The sequence below is a fragment of the Erythrolamprus reginae genome, chromosome 1 (genome assembly GCF_031021105.1).
Source record: "Erythrolamprus reginae isolate rEryReg1 chromosome 1, rEryReg1.hap1, whole genome shotgun sequence".
Classification (NCBI taxonomy): domain Eukaryota; kingdom Metazoa; phylum Chordata; class Lepidosauria; order Squamata; family Dipsadidae; genus Erythrolamprus; species Erythrolamprus reginae.
The window spans coordinates 274403064-274420189 of NC_091950.1; the positions used below are offsets into that span (position 1 = coordinate 274403064).

A 17126-nucleotide genomic window follows, 5' to 3' on the forward strand; every position below is an offset into this window, starting at 1 on the left:
GTAAAGCCTCTTGAACAATGGCCAGCCATAAAGATGTCACCACATGATACAAGGCCAACTATTTAAACATATGTTTAGTGATAGTGATAGTGATAGTCCTGATGATCCAGGACTGAAGTTACATACTGTATCCATATGACAGGTTTTGACAGAAATCTCCCTATTCTACTCTGGGTTCATTGTCTGCTACCCTCTCAGCCAATGGCAAATCCATCTTGATGCTCAAGAAGCTGCATAGATACACCGAGATAAATCTTGTAGGGGAGATGGGCCCATAGAAATATAATAAATAAATAAATAAATAAATAAATAAATAAATAAATAAATAAATAAATAAATAAATAAATAAATAAATAAATAAATAAATAAATAAATAAATAAATAAATAAATAAATAAATAAATAAATAAATAAATAAATAAATAAATAAATAAATATGTCCTGACACTTCAAGCCCATTTGTAGCAGGTTGCTCAAAAGTTTGATACGTACAGCTAATAAAAGCTTATTTGCTGGAGAGACGGAGTAACGACACGGACACCAGAGCTGGATTTAAAATTGGGTCATTTTTATTAACATAAATTTGCATAATTTATTCAAATACTTTGCATAAATTAGCATAAACAACTATGACCCGGAAATGGACCTGCAGGGTCAAACAAATACTTCCGGGGCGGAAATGACGTTATGCCAGTAAACATTCCTGGGCAACTCATGGGCGTATCTCGATGCAAGGTCCAGGTGAGGGCCAGGCCGTCACCTGTGACCTTTTCTGCCATGCTGTGCATGAGGGGGGTCCCACCGGCTAACCCAAATCGGGGAATTAAAGGTGCAGGACCCAAAGACAGGTTCCCCCCAGCTGCTCAGGCAGAAACTCCCTCCATGAGCTTGCGGAGAACCTGTCAATCATCCCCAAAGATGCCCAAGGGAGAACGCGCGGTTGCTAAACCACCCAATTTTCCGCCCCTAACCTGCCTACCCAAATGACCAAAGGTAAGCCAATTAACCTAATTAATGCAAGCACCCCCTAACCGCACAGCCATCACCCCAGTGTGGAATGGGCGAAAAAACAGCTCAGCTAAGAGGCAGAACTGCAAAAAATTCCCATTCGGCCCCCTAAGGGCGACCCCGAAGCACACTGCAAAATAGTGGAGGGCGGGCGGGTGTCTGCACAGAAGCTCAGTCCGGGCGAAAAGGGAGAGCCCCGGGCCTGCTCGCCCTTATATAGGGCAAGCAGGCCCCGCCCGGACCAATCAGGGCCTGGCCAATCAGGCCCTGATCTCCCGAGCGAAGTCTCGCATCGCGAGACTTCGCCCGGGATCCAAAATGGCGGCCGCCATGAGGGACCGTGTCTCCCGGTCCCTCCAGCAAAGCCTGCCTGCCGGGTAAGTCCGGCGCTGCCCTTATTTCCTTAGATTTAGCATATCTAATATAATGCTAAGTTTAATTAAGATCCTAAGTTTTGTTCTTAAGATCATAGACCACAGCCAAATACAGTGGTACCTCTACCTAAGAACACCTCTACTTAAGAACTTTTCTAGATAAGAATCGGGTGTTCAATATTTTTTTGCCTCTTCTTAAGAAGCCTCAGTATCAAACTATGTATCTAACCAGAGAGAGCCCAAATCTAGCAGAGCAACAACTTTCTCTATATTTGAGACTATCTTCATCCATTATTCCTTCAAAATGCAACCTCAAGCAAATTGCTTATTTTTCTTCTATTGTTTGGCTCAGCCAGTAAGTCACTACTTAAGCCCACCCCAGCTTTTAACTTTATTTTTTTTCTTTGCCTCTACTTCCTCTACCTAACTGTATCCCAGTTTTTAATTTCCTTTCTTTCTTTTGCCAGTTTCCGTACACTGCTAAATTAAAACAGCAAATATTAGATCACTATTTGTTTCCCTATCTTGTACTGTGTTACTTGAGTGATAAATTCAAAACCTGGTTTCAAATTTCTCACATTAAAAAGGGAAGAAGAGATAAAAGGGAAAAGGGAAAATGATTTAAAACTTTGTAGATCTGAAAGACAAGAACAAAATATGATTCCTTATCTTCTAAAGTCTTATGTAAAATAGCACTATTATTTCCATTTCATCTGGAAAGCAGTCTCTCACCAAAGTCTAAAATACCAGAGCATCCTTAAAGACCTTCTTATGAAAGGTGACTGATATTTTCATATAAAATAGCCTTTCTTCATTAGCATGCAACACCTCATCTTCAGAAGGTGTTCAGGAGACATGGTTAGAAAGCAAATTCACAAAAACAGAGGACATTGTAGTAATAATAAATGTGTTGCATATTAGAGAACATTTGTACAGCTTCTATGGATGATTGGGAATGAGGGGTAGCTGAGATTCACACTGCAAACTTAAGTTTAAAATATATATCTGAGGAAATAAGTTCTATTTCTGTCCTGAACAATTTTTTTTCTAACTCTTCCACACACCACCTGAGCACCTACCTGGCAAGCAGTTACAATAAAATTTGCCAATCAAATTATGGCAACTGGCCCCATTTTTGCAAGGCTTGAAGGCACATTCATCAATGTCCATTGAACAGTTTTTGTCTGACAGAAAAGAAAATGAAATGTTAAAACTATAAATCATGTAAGGCTTGGGATAACAAAAAAGCTACTTCATAATTCAAGTGACAACTACATAATTTAACTTTTCCTGGTTGGGAACACAGTATTTTGTTTGTCTGACAGCTTTGAAGAAAGGGATTTAAAAAAAATATTATAAAGAGTAGTTAAATAAATTAAATGTTTTACAGACAAGATTATACAAACTGAAAAGAAAGTGTTTACAAATATATTTCTTAGGGTTCGAAAATGGTTTCCATTTCCAACAGTATAATTAGAGTTAATATCATGTTTGCAAAACAGAAATAGGATATTTATACGCCCAGACACATTGAAAAAAAACATGATTTGATTTAAATTATAAGTAGAGAACAAAGATCCCAGTGACAATCAATTAAATATTGATAGAACGGTTAATCTAAAGTACAACTATATCTAGACAACTACTACTGTGCAATGTATTCAATATCTCAAGAGTCCAGATCCTATTATTTCTCAGTACAACTCTATTTTGTACAAATCATATAAAATAAAAAGGAAAAAGGAGCAGCCATAACTACTTTGCTTCATGATACCAAGTGTTTCTAATGAGCCCTTTCCTACCACAAATTTTAAGCATGAGTACAACACCCTCAAGGAATTTATTTATTATAAATAAATAGATAGATAGATAGATAGATAGATAGATAGATAGATAGATAGATAGATAGATAGATAGATAGATAGATAGATAGATAGACAGACAGACTGAAGTAGACCCAGAGGCAAAATCGGTACTTTTATTCAGCTCAGAGAACAAGTGACAGCTCAGCAAGGCAAGTGACAATTCAGCTAGTACCGACTGGCTCTGCTTGGAGAAACCGCTTCTTTTATACATTTGCGGCTCCCGCCAAAGCAAGAGCCAGCCGCGTCTGAGCCAATCAGGAGCGACTTCCTGCTTTAGCTCAGACAGCGCTGGAAGACGGAACAAACTATCTACAGGAAATACAAGGTAGCCATTTCAAGATACAACACCCCTCCCCTCATAGTTGGACACATCCATCACGAAAGCCATGTGACAAAGTCGTCCAATCGGTGGGGTCTCCGTGAAGCTCGCTCTGACCTGCGCAGTTCAATTTCTCCTTCGACACTGACTGTGGAGGATGGCTCGCCGTTGTTCTCCCGGTGCGGTGGACTTGGCCTGGCGGGCCCAACGAAGACTTCGGAGGAGGAGGATGGCTCGGCGTCGCTGGATGGCTCTCCCTGGCCCGATAAGTCCCTTTGCGTGTCTCTTAATTCGGGCAATGTGTTAAAGTCTGTTGAAGGGGGAGAGTCCATGTCAGTGGTTTGTGGTAACGGGTTTTCTGTTCGTTTCCGAATGTGGTCGATGTGTCGTTTCCACATTTGACCATCCTCTAGTTTTACTATATAAGTTTTTGGTGCATTTTGTTTAACAACAATTCCTTTCATCCAGTTTACACTTCCATCAAAATTTTTTACATATACATTTTGTCCCAAATACATTTCTCTTTCAGGTTTTACACACATTTGATTATTAATACAGAATCTTGGGTTCAACCTGTCTAGTGGTGACCTTAATTTTCTTCCCATTAATAACTCTGCAGGGCTTACATGTGTGTGAGAGTTAGGGGTGATGTGTTGGGTGAGCAAGAATTGGTCCAAATTTTGTTGTACATCCCCAGGGCCTGACCTGCGCAATGCCTCCTTTGCCACACGAACGTAACGTTCTGCCAAGCCATTAGCCCATGGCGAGTAAGGCGAGATGAGGGCATGCCTGACCCCTAGGCCATCTAGGAACAATTCGAATTGCCCAGCTGTTAGCTGTGGCCCATTGTCAGACACTAAGATATCCGGGCAACCATGGGTGGCAAACAGTCTACTCAATACCTTGATGGTGGCACTTGTGGTTATGTTGTTCATTGCTATTATTTCCACCCATTTGGAGAACGCATCAACCACTATTAAGAAATACTGGGATCCCACTGGACCAGCAAAGTCAATGTGGATTCTTGACCAAGGCCCAGCAGGCTGCTCCCACTCAGCCGGAGTTGTTTTGGGGGGATTAGGCCGTGATTCTTGGCATGGGTCACACTTTGATACCCAGTTCTCAATATCAGCATCCAGACCTGGCCACCATAAATGCCCTCTTGCTAGGCTCTTCATCCTGACAATCCCAGGATGGCCCACATGTAACATTTTGAGTACCTTTACCCTTAGGCTTTTGGGGATGATCACTCTATCTCCCCACAGCAGACAACCCTTTACATAAGATAACTCAAGTCTTTTGGTTTTGAAATCACACAATTCAGGTTTCACAGAATCATTTTGCCATCCCTTAAGTACACAGTTGACCACTTGTTTAAGGATTTGATCTTGCTGCGTGTGTGCAGCTACCTCTTTGGCCGTGGTTAGTGGGTTATCCTCGAGTTCTATCATTAGTACATCTGTGGAAGGAGCAGGGTCCTCCACTAAGTCTGTTATGGGGCACCTGCTGAGGCCATCTGCATGATTGATTTCCTTCCCCCCCTTGTGGGTGAGATCATACTGGTACCCTGAGAGGAAAAGGGCCCACCTGATCAGTCTTGGAGACATAAATGGCGGAGTGGCCTTGTTGGGGGCTAGCAGACCTACTAAAGGCTTGTGGTCTGTAACTAATTCAAAACTTCTTCCAAAAATGTAATTGTGAAATTTCTTCACCCCTGCCACTAAAGCTAGAGCCTCTTTATCTAACTGGCTATAATTCATCTCTGTGCTGGTCATGGTTCTGGAGAAAAATGCGATTGGGGCCTCTGTCTTATTAGGCAGAACGTGAGCTAGGACTCCTCCTATGCCGTACGGTGAAGCATCGCACGTGAGCCTAATGGGTAGTGAAGCACTATATTGGACTACCACACTTTTAGAAGTTAGTAATTGCTTTATTTGGAAAAAGGCTTCACGTTCAGTTTTCCCCCAGGTCCAACGGGTTTCCTTCTGGAGTAAACGATGTAGAGGCTCTGCTACTGTTGCCTTCTGCTTCAAAAAAACGGAATAAAAATTAAGGAGGCCTAAAAATGCCTGCAGCTCATTCTTATCTTGTGGCTCTGGGGCTTCCCTAATGGCCCTCAGTTTCTCTGTTGTGGGGTGGATACCTTCTTTGTCTACTTTATATCCTAGGAATTCTATACTGTTGGTTCCCCAGACACATTTGTCAGGCTTGATTCTTAAGCCTTTATCCTGTAACCTCTTAAGTACTTCCCTTATTCTTTTGTTTACTTGTTCTTGGTTTCCCCCTGCAATTAAGATGTCATCAAAATATGGGATGGCCCCATTTACCCCTGACAATAGGCGTTCCATAATACTCTGGAATATCCCTGGGGCTATGCTTACCCCAAACTGTAACCTCGTGCATTTGAAAGCCCCCCTGTGCGTTACAATTGTTTGTGCGTTTGCTGTTTGTTCATCGACCGGAAGCTGCTGGTAAGCTTGCGCGAGGTCGATTTTTGCAAACCTTTTTCCTTCCCCCAGGGAGTGTAGGAGTTGTTGTACCACCGGGATGGGGTAGGGGTGATGTTGGAGAGCCTTATTAAGGGTCGATTTATAGTCAGCGCAAACCCTTAAAGAACCATCTGGCTTAAGAGGCGTAACTATGGGCATTTCCCATGGCCCTTGTTCCACAGGGACCAAAATACCTTGGCTTATAAGTTTATCTAGCTGCAGGTCTAGCTTGGGGAGAAGCGGGAGGGGTACCCTGCGAGGTTTGAGCCGGACTGGTGGGACCTTGGGGTCAATAGAAAATGATATAGGGGGCCCCTTATACGATCCCAAGGTGGGGCTGAACACTTCGGGGAACTCTTGCACAAAGTTAGGCATATTATCACAGTTTACAGTACACACACCCGAAATTTCAATCCCCAAAGGTTCCATCCAAGCCAAACCCAGGAGAGAGTGCTTAGCCCCTGTTACAATAAGCATGGGTAGGGTACATTTGACATTCTTGAATACAATAGGTACATTTGCTGTTCCCAGGACCGAGATTACCCCCCTTGAAAATCTCTGATTACTAAAGAGGTTTGTTTTAGATCAGACTTAGACAGATTAGGCATATACAGTTTAAACTTCTCCCATGGCATAATGGTATACCTAGACCCTGTATCAAGCTCCATCGAGCATGGTTGGTTGTTAAGTAACAGCGAGATAACAATTTTGCCCCCTTTTTTGGTTGCCGTGTTATTCACGGAAAATTGAGTGTTACCTCTTGAGTAGTCGCGGTTAGCGGTTGGGTAGTTCCTTTGACCCGAATAGCGGAACGGTCGGTTTTCTCGCGGTTGGGGCGTCTGGTTTTGTGGTCGTTGGTGGCGCGGTGTGGAGAATGTCTCCTCTGGTGCCGTTGCTCTGCATGCGATGGCGATGTGGCCTCGATGGTTGCAGCGGTTGCATGTGGCGTCCCGGAAGGGGCATCGATGGCGCTGGTGGTTCCCTCGGCAGCCGGCGCAGGGGGCTGGGGGGTGAGTAGCTCTGTGGTGTCTTGGCTGGTCTTGTACCAGGAAGCAGTTGTCCCCGTTGTGAGCTGGTTGGCTGAGGTCGTCTGATCCCTCGGCGCGGGGAGACGCGGAGTCAATCTTGGTGATGAGTTCTCGCCTTCCGTGTTCTTTTAATTCCCTAGCCGCTGCGTTGGCGGCTTCTGCGGTTTGCGCTAGTTTAATCACGGTTTGTAGAGTCGGCTCGTCTTCGGTGAGGCGTTTGTTCCTCACCGTGGCGCTTCTCATGCCGAAAACCAAGGCATCGGTGAGGCGAGCTTCCGGGTCTTTAAACTTGCATTGTGCAAGTACCGTCCGAAGTCGCGTTGTAAACTGGTTGATTGATTCTGTTTCCTTCTGAGCCATCATGGAGAACTGATGTCGAAAAACCATGGCTGGTTTGGTCGGTTTGAAGTGGCTCGCTAGCTTGTCTTGTAGGACATCCCAAGCGACGGTTCTTGCTGGCTGCGGGTCGGTGAGAGTCTGGGCAAGGCCACGGATTTCTGGGCCGCAGTAATTAAAAAAAATAGCCCGTCTGCGATCGGCTTCGGCGTCCTGTATCCCTGCCGCCTCGAGGAAGATCTCGAAGGTAGCCATGTATTCGTCCCAGGACATTTTTTCGGGGTCGAAGAATTCTGGAGCCCGGCCGATCTGGACGTTGCTCATGTTGCACGCGAGGTTTCTTCCGTCCGTCGTCGCCAGTGAAGTAGACCCAGAGGCAGGGTTCAAACAAAATCGGTACTTTTATTCAGCTCAGAGAACAAGTGACAGCTCAGCAAGGCAAGTGACAATTCAGCTAGTACCGACTGGCTCTGCTTGGAGAAACCGCTTCTTTTATACATTTGCGGCTCCCGCCAAAGCAAGAGCCAGCCGCGTCTGAGCCAATCAGGAGCGACTTCCTGCTTTAGCTCAGACAGCGCTGGAAGACGGAACAAACTATCTACAGGAAATACAAGGTAGCCATTTCAAGATACAACACAGACAGAGAGACAGACAGACAGACAGAGAAAGAAAGAAAGAAAGAAAGAAAGAAAGAAAGAAAGAAAGAAAGAAAGAAAGAAAGAAAGCCACTTCTTCACAATAAGGCAACCATTTTTTTCTTCTTCTTCAAAACAGATTTAATTCCTGGTAATTATTTGGATTACTCATTTCAGATGTACTGACAATATTTTTGGAAGTAGTTTGCCATTGCCTTCTTCCCAGGGCTGAGACAGAATGACTGGACTGTGGCAAAGCTAAATAACTGGTTTCATGCTAAAGTGAGATTAGACTTCACAGTCTTCCAGGTTTTAGCCTTCTGCTTCCGCACTGCACAAGCTGATTATCTAAGGCAGGGCTGTCAAAGACGTCCTTCCTGGCCAGCCGAAACGTGGACTCCAGGAAGGACGTCTTCGTGACATCAAAGCTCCACCCATGGAATTCCCTATTGGCATTCCCCACCTCTGTTTGAGCCTCCCGACCGTCCGATAGCTCTGTGGCTCTTCTGCAAAGGTGACAGCCGGGCGGTGGTACTTCTCGGTGGCCTCCTGAACCCGAAAGCCAAACCTGAACTTTTGCCGAACTTCCAGGTTTGGCATTCAGGAGAACGCTGAGAAGCCCTCGGGCTGTTTCAAAAGGTGACAGCCGGGCGGCGGTGCCCAGCAGAGCGCTGGTTTTACAATTTTTTTTCCTTGAACGCATTAATCCATTTTACATTGTTTCCTATGGGAAACATTGTTTCGTCTTACATACCTTTCGTCTTACGAACCTCCTCCTGGAACCAATTAAGTTCGTAAGATGAGGTATCACTGTAGTTCATAATTGGGCTTGGTTATCTTAATGATGAGAAGGGAAAATGGAAAACATGACAACCAGGTCTCCAAAATAGTTTGTTGCTTAAAGGGGAGCATAAAGAAGGTGCATCTTGTTTTTGCTAGTAATCATTCTATGCACCAAAACAAAAGAAAGAAGGAAGGAAGGGAAGGAAGGAAGAGAGAAAGAAAAAGAGAGAGAGAGAGAGAAAGAAAGAAAGAAAGAAAGAAAGAAAGAAAGAAAGAAAACCTTTAAATTAGACTACCCATGCAATAATTTTAATATTGAATGTCTATGAAGATTCTTGGTCATCCAGCTCAAGGTAATCTCAAAGGTGCTTTTTCAAGAAACAACTAAACAAGCTTGAGCAAGAAGCAAAACATCTTCAAGGAAAAACAAAGAAAGTCCAGTTGAAAAACTACCTAGGAGTCACCCTCAAAGCATGTAGCAGATACAATTCTATTCCATTGGATTCCTTCAGCATCCCCACTCCATGCCTTATTTTACAGTCAATACTGCATGAGTAAACTTTTGTTCATTCAGCAGAAGTTTTTCTTTTTCTCTCCCCTCCCCTCCCTTCCTTCCTTTGGAGTATGTGGTCCTCTCCTAGGTTTTTGTTTCAGTCAATCACTCATTTCCCCAGAGCAGTTTCTGCTGGGATGTTAGTTAAAAGCAATAATGTTTCCATAGAACTGTTTTCAGTATGCAAACACATCCAATATGATTCTTTTAATGATTCTTGTATGGTTTGTTACTACAACATTAGAATATTTTTCTGCACTGATGTTTCACTTGATGTTCCATTATAGACCAGTGCAGAACACAATTGGTAGTGCCTGCATTTTATTATGGTAGTAGTTTTTGTCATTTTCTGGCATTATCTTCAGTTTCACATTAATTTAATTCACATTAAAAGGCATTAATCTATTGCCAAAAACATTTATCTATAACCCTAGTCTGAAGTAAACACATTGTTTTTATTAAATTGTTCCCAAAATAAAAACCATTGAGACTGAAATTAATAAATAATACTTGGTATCATTTCCATTCAAGCAATCACATAACGAAATAACAAATCTTATTTCATCTCACTTTATTCTTAGTTGATGAATGAACACATTTTCTCCAGATGATTTCAGCTCTTAAGCTTTCATTCTAATTAAAGAAATCGTGCTAATTATTTGCAGATGAGAAACTTTCAGCAAATTATGCCTCTGATTTCATGTAAACAAGACACTTTGGTTAATTTCTAACAGGAAGAGAAAATTGTGTTGTTGAACCATAATTGATTTTCCTTTTAATTTTATGCAACTTGCTGCTAGCTTTACTCTTCATTCTTTATGCAAAAATTAACTGTTTAGACTAGTGTAAGAAGACTCTTGACAACCCCTGAAAATGTAGAACCTCCAGTAGTAAAGAACATGCATTTTCAGGGGATTTTAATTCCTTCCAAATCCCACAATAGTATATTGTTCCTTTCTGGTCTTAATTGTAGTTCTGTATTTTTTTTCATATGGTGTGCATAAGTTGTGCAAAATACAGGAATCACTCAGTTTAAAATTTGACCACAGCTTTATTAAATAACCAAAATTGTTGAATTGGGGTACATATATTTCTATGTCAGTGGTGGGCTACAAGCCGGAACGCTAAATTGTGCTCGCCGCCACGGCTCATAAGTTCTAGCAGGACCAGCATAATTTTGCTGCTGCACCTGTGAAGGTAGTAAAATTTCGCATGGAACCGCAGGTAAAACCTCGCTGAAACATGGGCGCAATTTTGCTACCTCCACAAAATCGTGCTGGTCCCGCAAGAACTTACGAGCTGTAACGGTGAGTGCAATTTAACATTCCGGCTCGTAGCCCATCGCTGTTCTATGCATTTTTGACATGTCAGTGACATGTCTCTATCTCTATGTAACTGCCTGAGGAAGTTATCTACTTATCTGTGATTGACTGATATCATGGGTCAAAGCTTTAATTATACTGAAGCCTTTTTCCTAATCTTCAGGCTAAGCATAGGGTTTGCAAATTGCCACCTACCTTTCTATTCTAGGTGATATACACATACAGTCCTTGTTATTGTTTGTATATCTTTTGAAAGCAAGAAATCCTACACTCCTCTAAAAGAGATTCTACAGTGGATAGAGGATAGTCTCACTTTTCCACACCATTTGCAATTATTCCTGCACAATGAAATGCTTTATGTGTAAGAGGGATTACTATTGTACGGAGAATGCCAATGGTTTGGCAGGTAAACCTGTGTGCATTAATTTGTTATGCCTAAAGATTCTTGTCTTTAGTAAAGAAATATTAAAGAAAAATATAGTTTGTTGAATAGAAAAATTTGTTCAGACATTCAATATTAATCATTTTAAAGAATAAAAAAAATGTTATATCAAACTTGCTTTAATTTGGCATGAAGGATGCAAGCTACCTTGTTTACAAACTTCCATAAAGCTTACATTCCTCCCACCCCAGAAGTTTATTTCTTCTTCAAAAAGGGTTTGACAGTTACAAGGAAAAATGAGAATTGCAGTACCATATTAGCTAATCCTCATTTATGCCTTTGAAGAATGACAGGAAGAGTTTCAATGCCTAATATATATTAGGCATTGAAAAAGTCTGAAAGCATGTATAGACATAATCTCTAAAGCTGCTTCTTAAGGTAACATGGTTCCTTCATTTTAAAGAACTAAGCCAGGGGTCTTCAAACTTGGCAACTTTAAGACTGGTGGTTATAGCTGGCTGGAGAAATCTGGGAGTTGGAAGTCCACCAGTCTTAAAGTTGCCAAGTTTGGGGACCCCTGAACTAAGCAATGCAACCATATTGCCCGTCCACTTCCTGCAAAAACAATTTTGGGAGACTGAGATGAGCTTTCTTCCACAACATTACAGAACCTTGGCAGCAATAATAAAGACTTGATTTGATTTATAATAGCTTTGGTATACTTCTATTTCTTCCTCACATATTCCAAGTAAATGTAATTTAGCAGTAGCAGTTGAGACTGTATGGAGCATTATAAACAAGGTTTAAATTAATGGTTGCTGTTTCTTTTGAAACGGAACACCTATTAAAATCTAAGAACAGCCCAACTGGTTTGATTAATATACTCTATAAATACATAAATACAAGCCACATGGCTGTTAGCCCTCAATATTTTAATTGGCAGTTTGTTGCTGCTGCTGCAGCTGCTGTTATTATTATATTTATTTCCTCCCAGGGCTGAAAGTGGCATGTGTAGTTTTCCATCTTTTCTTTACAACAACTTTGTGAATTAGGTTAGTCGGACAGAGACTGACTGTCTTAAAATAACTCAATGAGCTTCTATACTGAAAGTAAATTTAAATCTGGGGCTCCTCACTCATAGCTTAACAGCTGATACATTATAATTAACTTTTTCTTTCAAAATTATGTACCCTCTTCCAAAATCAAGAAAAATCCTGAATTGCACTGGATCTCAATAACTTCTTTAGTCAAAGTTTGTAAACAGAAAAAGAAATCACTGTATATAGAATGGCCATCTCTTGTTTGTACACAAGCAGGGCTAGGCAAATTGCAATCTTCAGTCAGTTCTCATATAATTCTTGTATACAAAATTTAATTTATTATCTTCTCACAGGATCCATTGGTTTCTCTAGTAGCATGACTGACAAAGATCAGGGCCAGAGAGATTTTTTTTAAAGAAAAAAAATATGTCAAAAAGAGATCAACTGCAATAAAATAACAATAACATGGACAAATAGGGGAAACGGATTCCCATTTTTTCCCCAAATTTACTAGCATGTGCCCTCATAGATTATCCACCAAATGAATCAAACATGGGGTACATTCTACAACAAATGCATAACTATCAGAGAATAATAACTAACTTGAACCAGTTATTAAAGCTTTGCTAAAGCTATTTTGACCAAAGCAGAAGAATATGCAACAGACTTTCTTTAGCCGCCAAGTCTTTCCAAGACTCATGAAGCTGCTTCAGAAACTGCCTCCACCTGCTTATGTGGACAGTTCAGAGTCTTTCAGAACCAGCCATATGAGTTTAAAAAAGAAAGACAGAGTAGCTGCTTTAACCATTTGAAAAGAAGAACACTGTATATATTCCTGTCTGTTTCAAAGCCACCTCTTTCAAAGAATTTGCATAGCACTATTCGTTATTAATCCTTTTGTACAGCATGGATTGCAAGTACTATTTAAAATTTATTGTCAATTAACTTGAAAATAACATCAGCATATCAACTCTTACGATCAAAGAATTAAAGGGCATCATCAATGACCCTGACTATAAAATAGCACATTACTTATGTCTAAAATGCAATCATGGCCAGCTATTTAACTTTGCAGGAAATAATAAACACTTTAATTATTTATTCTTTCATTTACAATCTTAGTCAACCCCTTACCAGTGAAACCTGGAGGACAAACACAAGCATAATCTTCAACCAGATCTAAACACGTTGAATTGTTTTTGCAGACACTGCGGGAATAGTCATCAAAGTCGATTTCACAGTTCAAACCTTCAAATCCTTGATTGGGGGGAAAAAAACAAGGAGGTGGGAGGGATTATATTACCTACCGATGCCTGTATCATTTCCACCTTTCATTCTCTCTTTGTAAATAATAGCCTTATCAAAATATTCTATAAAATAGTGTTCTTCCTGGGCTCGTAGCAATTTTTTTTTTCCTGCGAAGTGTTTCATCCATCATAAGTAAAATTTTCGCCTTTGTCCTTAATCAGGTATTATATTCAAGTAACTTGAGCATCCAGCAAAAGTGCACCAGCATGTAAATGTCTTATGGCAAGCATACTATTGTATTCTAAAAGCATTAAAGTGAAATGTTCTCACTTCAAACATATTTCTTGCTCAAATTATTGATTTTTACAATTCAATATGGAACATTTTAAAAATGCTCTGTTTCACAGATAAGAAGCCAACCGACTACAGTATATCCACAAAATGAATGATTATTTTGTTTTAAGAAGCTCTTTGAGTTCTTCTGTATTATTTCCACTAAACGTGAAGTAGGTAAAGACACTCAGAATTTTACTTGCAATTCTTTTCCTGCTGTACAGTAATATGAGGAATACAAAGTATATTGGTAGATTGAGGGATTGGTATAATATAAAGGTTTGGGTGATTATACTAGAACTGAAGAGTTGAAGTTCAACTTCCTGCTGAATTAGAAAATTTGCTAGGAGTCTTTATCAATCTAAATGGAGATGACATATTCACTAGTCCACTTATTGGCGGAAAAGTAGAATAATAATGGAAGTAACTAAGAAATAATTAAGCAGAAGTAATTTTTCACAGAATGCTTGATATATATTTAACTTTATATGGAATAATTGCTTCCCGAGAAATCTAACATATTTGTACTTTTTTAAGAACCTGAATATTACAACCAATGAAGGGCTACCATTTTTTTTACTATCACATTGTGGGCGTGACTTATGCAGGACACCCTGCATTTTCTTTTAACTTCTTTCACTGCAAATTGGGTGCTCTGGGATGGAACGCCATTTTCGCTACTCCACTGTGCCTCCCCTGACCGGGCAGTACCCCCCCCTCGCCCAATTACAACATAGTCAAAAACAACTGCTTTGAAATCCTAGCCCAGCAAGCTCATTTTTGATGCTGCATGCATATAAGTCTTCAAAATTGGATGGAATATAAATTCAATTAAATAAATAAAATAAATATAAACTTAGACTTCTATGTTGCTCTCTGTTTTAGGTCCTGAATATCCTAAACAACGGGGGGGGGGGGGGATTAGCTGCTGTGATGTTTGAAGCATCATGTTTTATGTCTTTGAAGGGCCCAATCACATCACAATTTTTTAAACAAATTACTTCCAGGATGAAGTTGAGACAGTACAGTAATACCAGTTATTTATTTGAACCTTTCCAAATGAAATAGAGAAAACCCAGTTTGCTTCCTGGTGACTATATATCCAAATGCTTGTCTTTACTAAGTAAACTTTCCTTACTTAGTTCCTAGATCCATACCTTTTAGTTAATCAATTAATGTGAAAACAAAATTCATAAAACCCAGATAACTATTAGGGCAAAATTTGCTAATCTTTTGAGTACCCAAATATACTTTTCTGTGACTAACTAAAAAGAATACAGTGATCCCTCGGTTAGCGCGGGGGTTACGTTCCAAGACCTCCCGCGCTAACCGATTTCCGCGTTATACTGGATGCGGAAGTAAAAACACCTTCTGCGCATGCGCGCCCTGGCCGCACATGCGCAGAAGGTGGAGCGACGCAAATTCGGAGGCTGGCAATGCAATGGTGATTTTTCCGGGCTCCTTGCCGCTACCCCCCGCCCGCCCGATTCGCCCCGCTCACTGGCTTTCTTGGGGCAGCGCTGGCGGCAATGGCAACCCTCCCTCCTTCCCTTCTCTCCTTCCTCTCACCGGCTTTCTTGGGGCAGCGCTGGCGGCAATGGCAACCCTCCCTCCTCTCCTTCCTCTCACCGGCTTTCTTGGGGCAGCGCTGGCGGCAATGGCAACCCTCCCCCTCCCTCCTTCCCTCCTTCTCTTCTCTCCCTCCCTCCTTCCCTCCTTCTCTCCCTCCCTCCCTCCTTCCTTCCCTCCTTCTCTTCTCTCCCTCCCTCCCTTCTCTCCCTCCCTCCCTTCTCTCCCTCCCTCCTTCCTTCCCTCCTTCTCTTCTCTCCCTCCCTCCTTCCCTCCTTCTCTTCTCTCCTTCCCTCCTTCCCTCCCTCCCTCCTTCCCTCCTTCCCTTCTCTCCCTCCCTCCTTCCCTCCCTTCTCTCCCTCCTTTCTCATAAAGCACTTAAACTGTAACTGTACTGTACTGTACTGTGTAATGACAGAATAAAACCCCCCAGCCCTCACCTGTGTTTGAATTTCATTCATTCACTCAGTCATTCATTCATTCATTCTTCTGTACAGACTGTGTGCCACTCAGTCCCAACACTTTTAACCCATAAATTACCATTTCCCATCCCCTTAATTACCATTACTGTACACATTGAATAAGACTCTTAAGTTATGAACAATAACATATTTATTTACATTTTTTGGGGTGGGGTGGGGGTTAGCATAACTGGGATACAGTAACTAGGGATCTTCTTCTATCACCATTTCTACAATGGACGCTGCAGGTGATGGTGTGACAGACCTCTTGGTTTTTGTGACAAACATGGTCATGGGCAGTTGTTGGCGCCGTTTCTTTTTCTGGGCTAACATGGATCTGTATGGTGCAAAGATGTTGTCAAGGGAGGCGTTAAACTGTATAGAGCGAGTCATGTTGGGATCCCAAAGTTCCACCATGCGTTGTACATTTGAAGTAGCTCTGTTCAGTTCTGCAAGCCGCTCAAGCGTTAGGCCAACATCTTCTTCTTCCTCAGCTTGTTCAGCTTCCGCTTCCTCCTCTTCTTCACTCGCTGACCTGGTCAGCTCCTCCAGATCTTTATCTGTCAGCGGTAGGCCATGCTCATCAAGCAAACCATTGACTTCCTCTGGTGTCATGTCAACGAAGCCTTCTCCACCCAGTGCCTGTGCCAGCTTCACAGAGGTCTGGTCTGCAGCATCTTGGATTTCTTCGGGAGCAAATCCCTTGTAATCATGCACCACTTCTGGCCACAATTTCCTCCAGCAGGCATTCATTGTCTGTGTCTTCATATCCGTCAAGGCATTCTGAATGTTCTTCAGACAAGATGCAATTGTGTACTGACGCCAGTAGGCCTTCAATGTGAAGTTGTCATCAGCATCCATTGCTTCCACGATGCTTCCAAGAGAATTGCGCGTGTACAGTGCCTTAAATGCACGGATAATACCTTGATCCATCGGCTGGATAAGCGATGTGGTGTTTGGTGGCAAGAATTCAACTTGCACCCCATCATGTTCATGGTCCAGGTGATCATGGCCGCCAGCATTGTCCATTAGGAGAAGCACTTTGAAATCAAGTCCTTTGCGAGCCAAATACACCTCCACCTGTGGGATGAAGCAGTGATGAAACCAGTCCCGCGTGAGGGGTTTTGTAATCCATGCTTTAGCATTATGCATCCAGTACACTGGCAATGCATTCTTATTTCTGTTCTTGAGGGCTCTTGGATTTTGTGACTTATAAATTAGCCCTGGCTTCAGCAAAAAGCCTGCTGCATTCCCACACATGATCAAAGTCACTCGATCTTTCATGGCCTTAAAGCCAGGGGCTTTGGCTTCATCTTGCATCAAGAAAGTCCTTGAAGGCATCCTCTTCCAGAACAGGCCTGTTTCGTCCATGTTGAACACCT

The 17126-nt window shown here is 41.8% G+C and overlaps 1 protein-coding gene across 1 annotated transcript in view; it reads right to left on the reverse strand.

The window, feature by feature from the left end:
• The window catches only part of EYS (eyes shut homolog), a 1050766-nt gene that overhangs the window by 735372 nt on the left and 298268 nt on the right, over positions 1-17126 (reverse strand). Inside the window, exons 14-15 of the mRNA XM_070763632.1 lie at positions 13268-13390; positions 2461-2565 (exon numbers count right to left, since the gene is read on the reverse strand). Coding sequence (XP_070619733.1) covers positions 2461-2565; positions 13268-13390 — 228 coding nt within the window. The remainder of the gene's footprint in view (positions 1-2460; positions 2566-13267; positions 13391-17126) is intronic.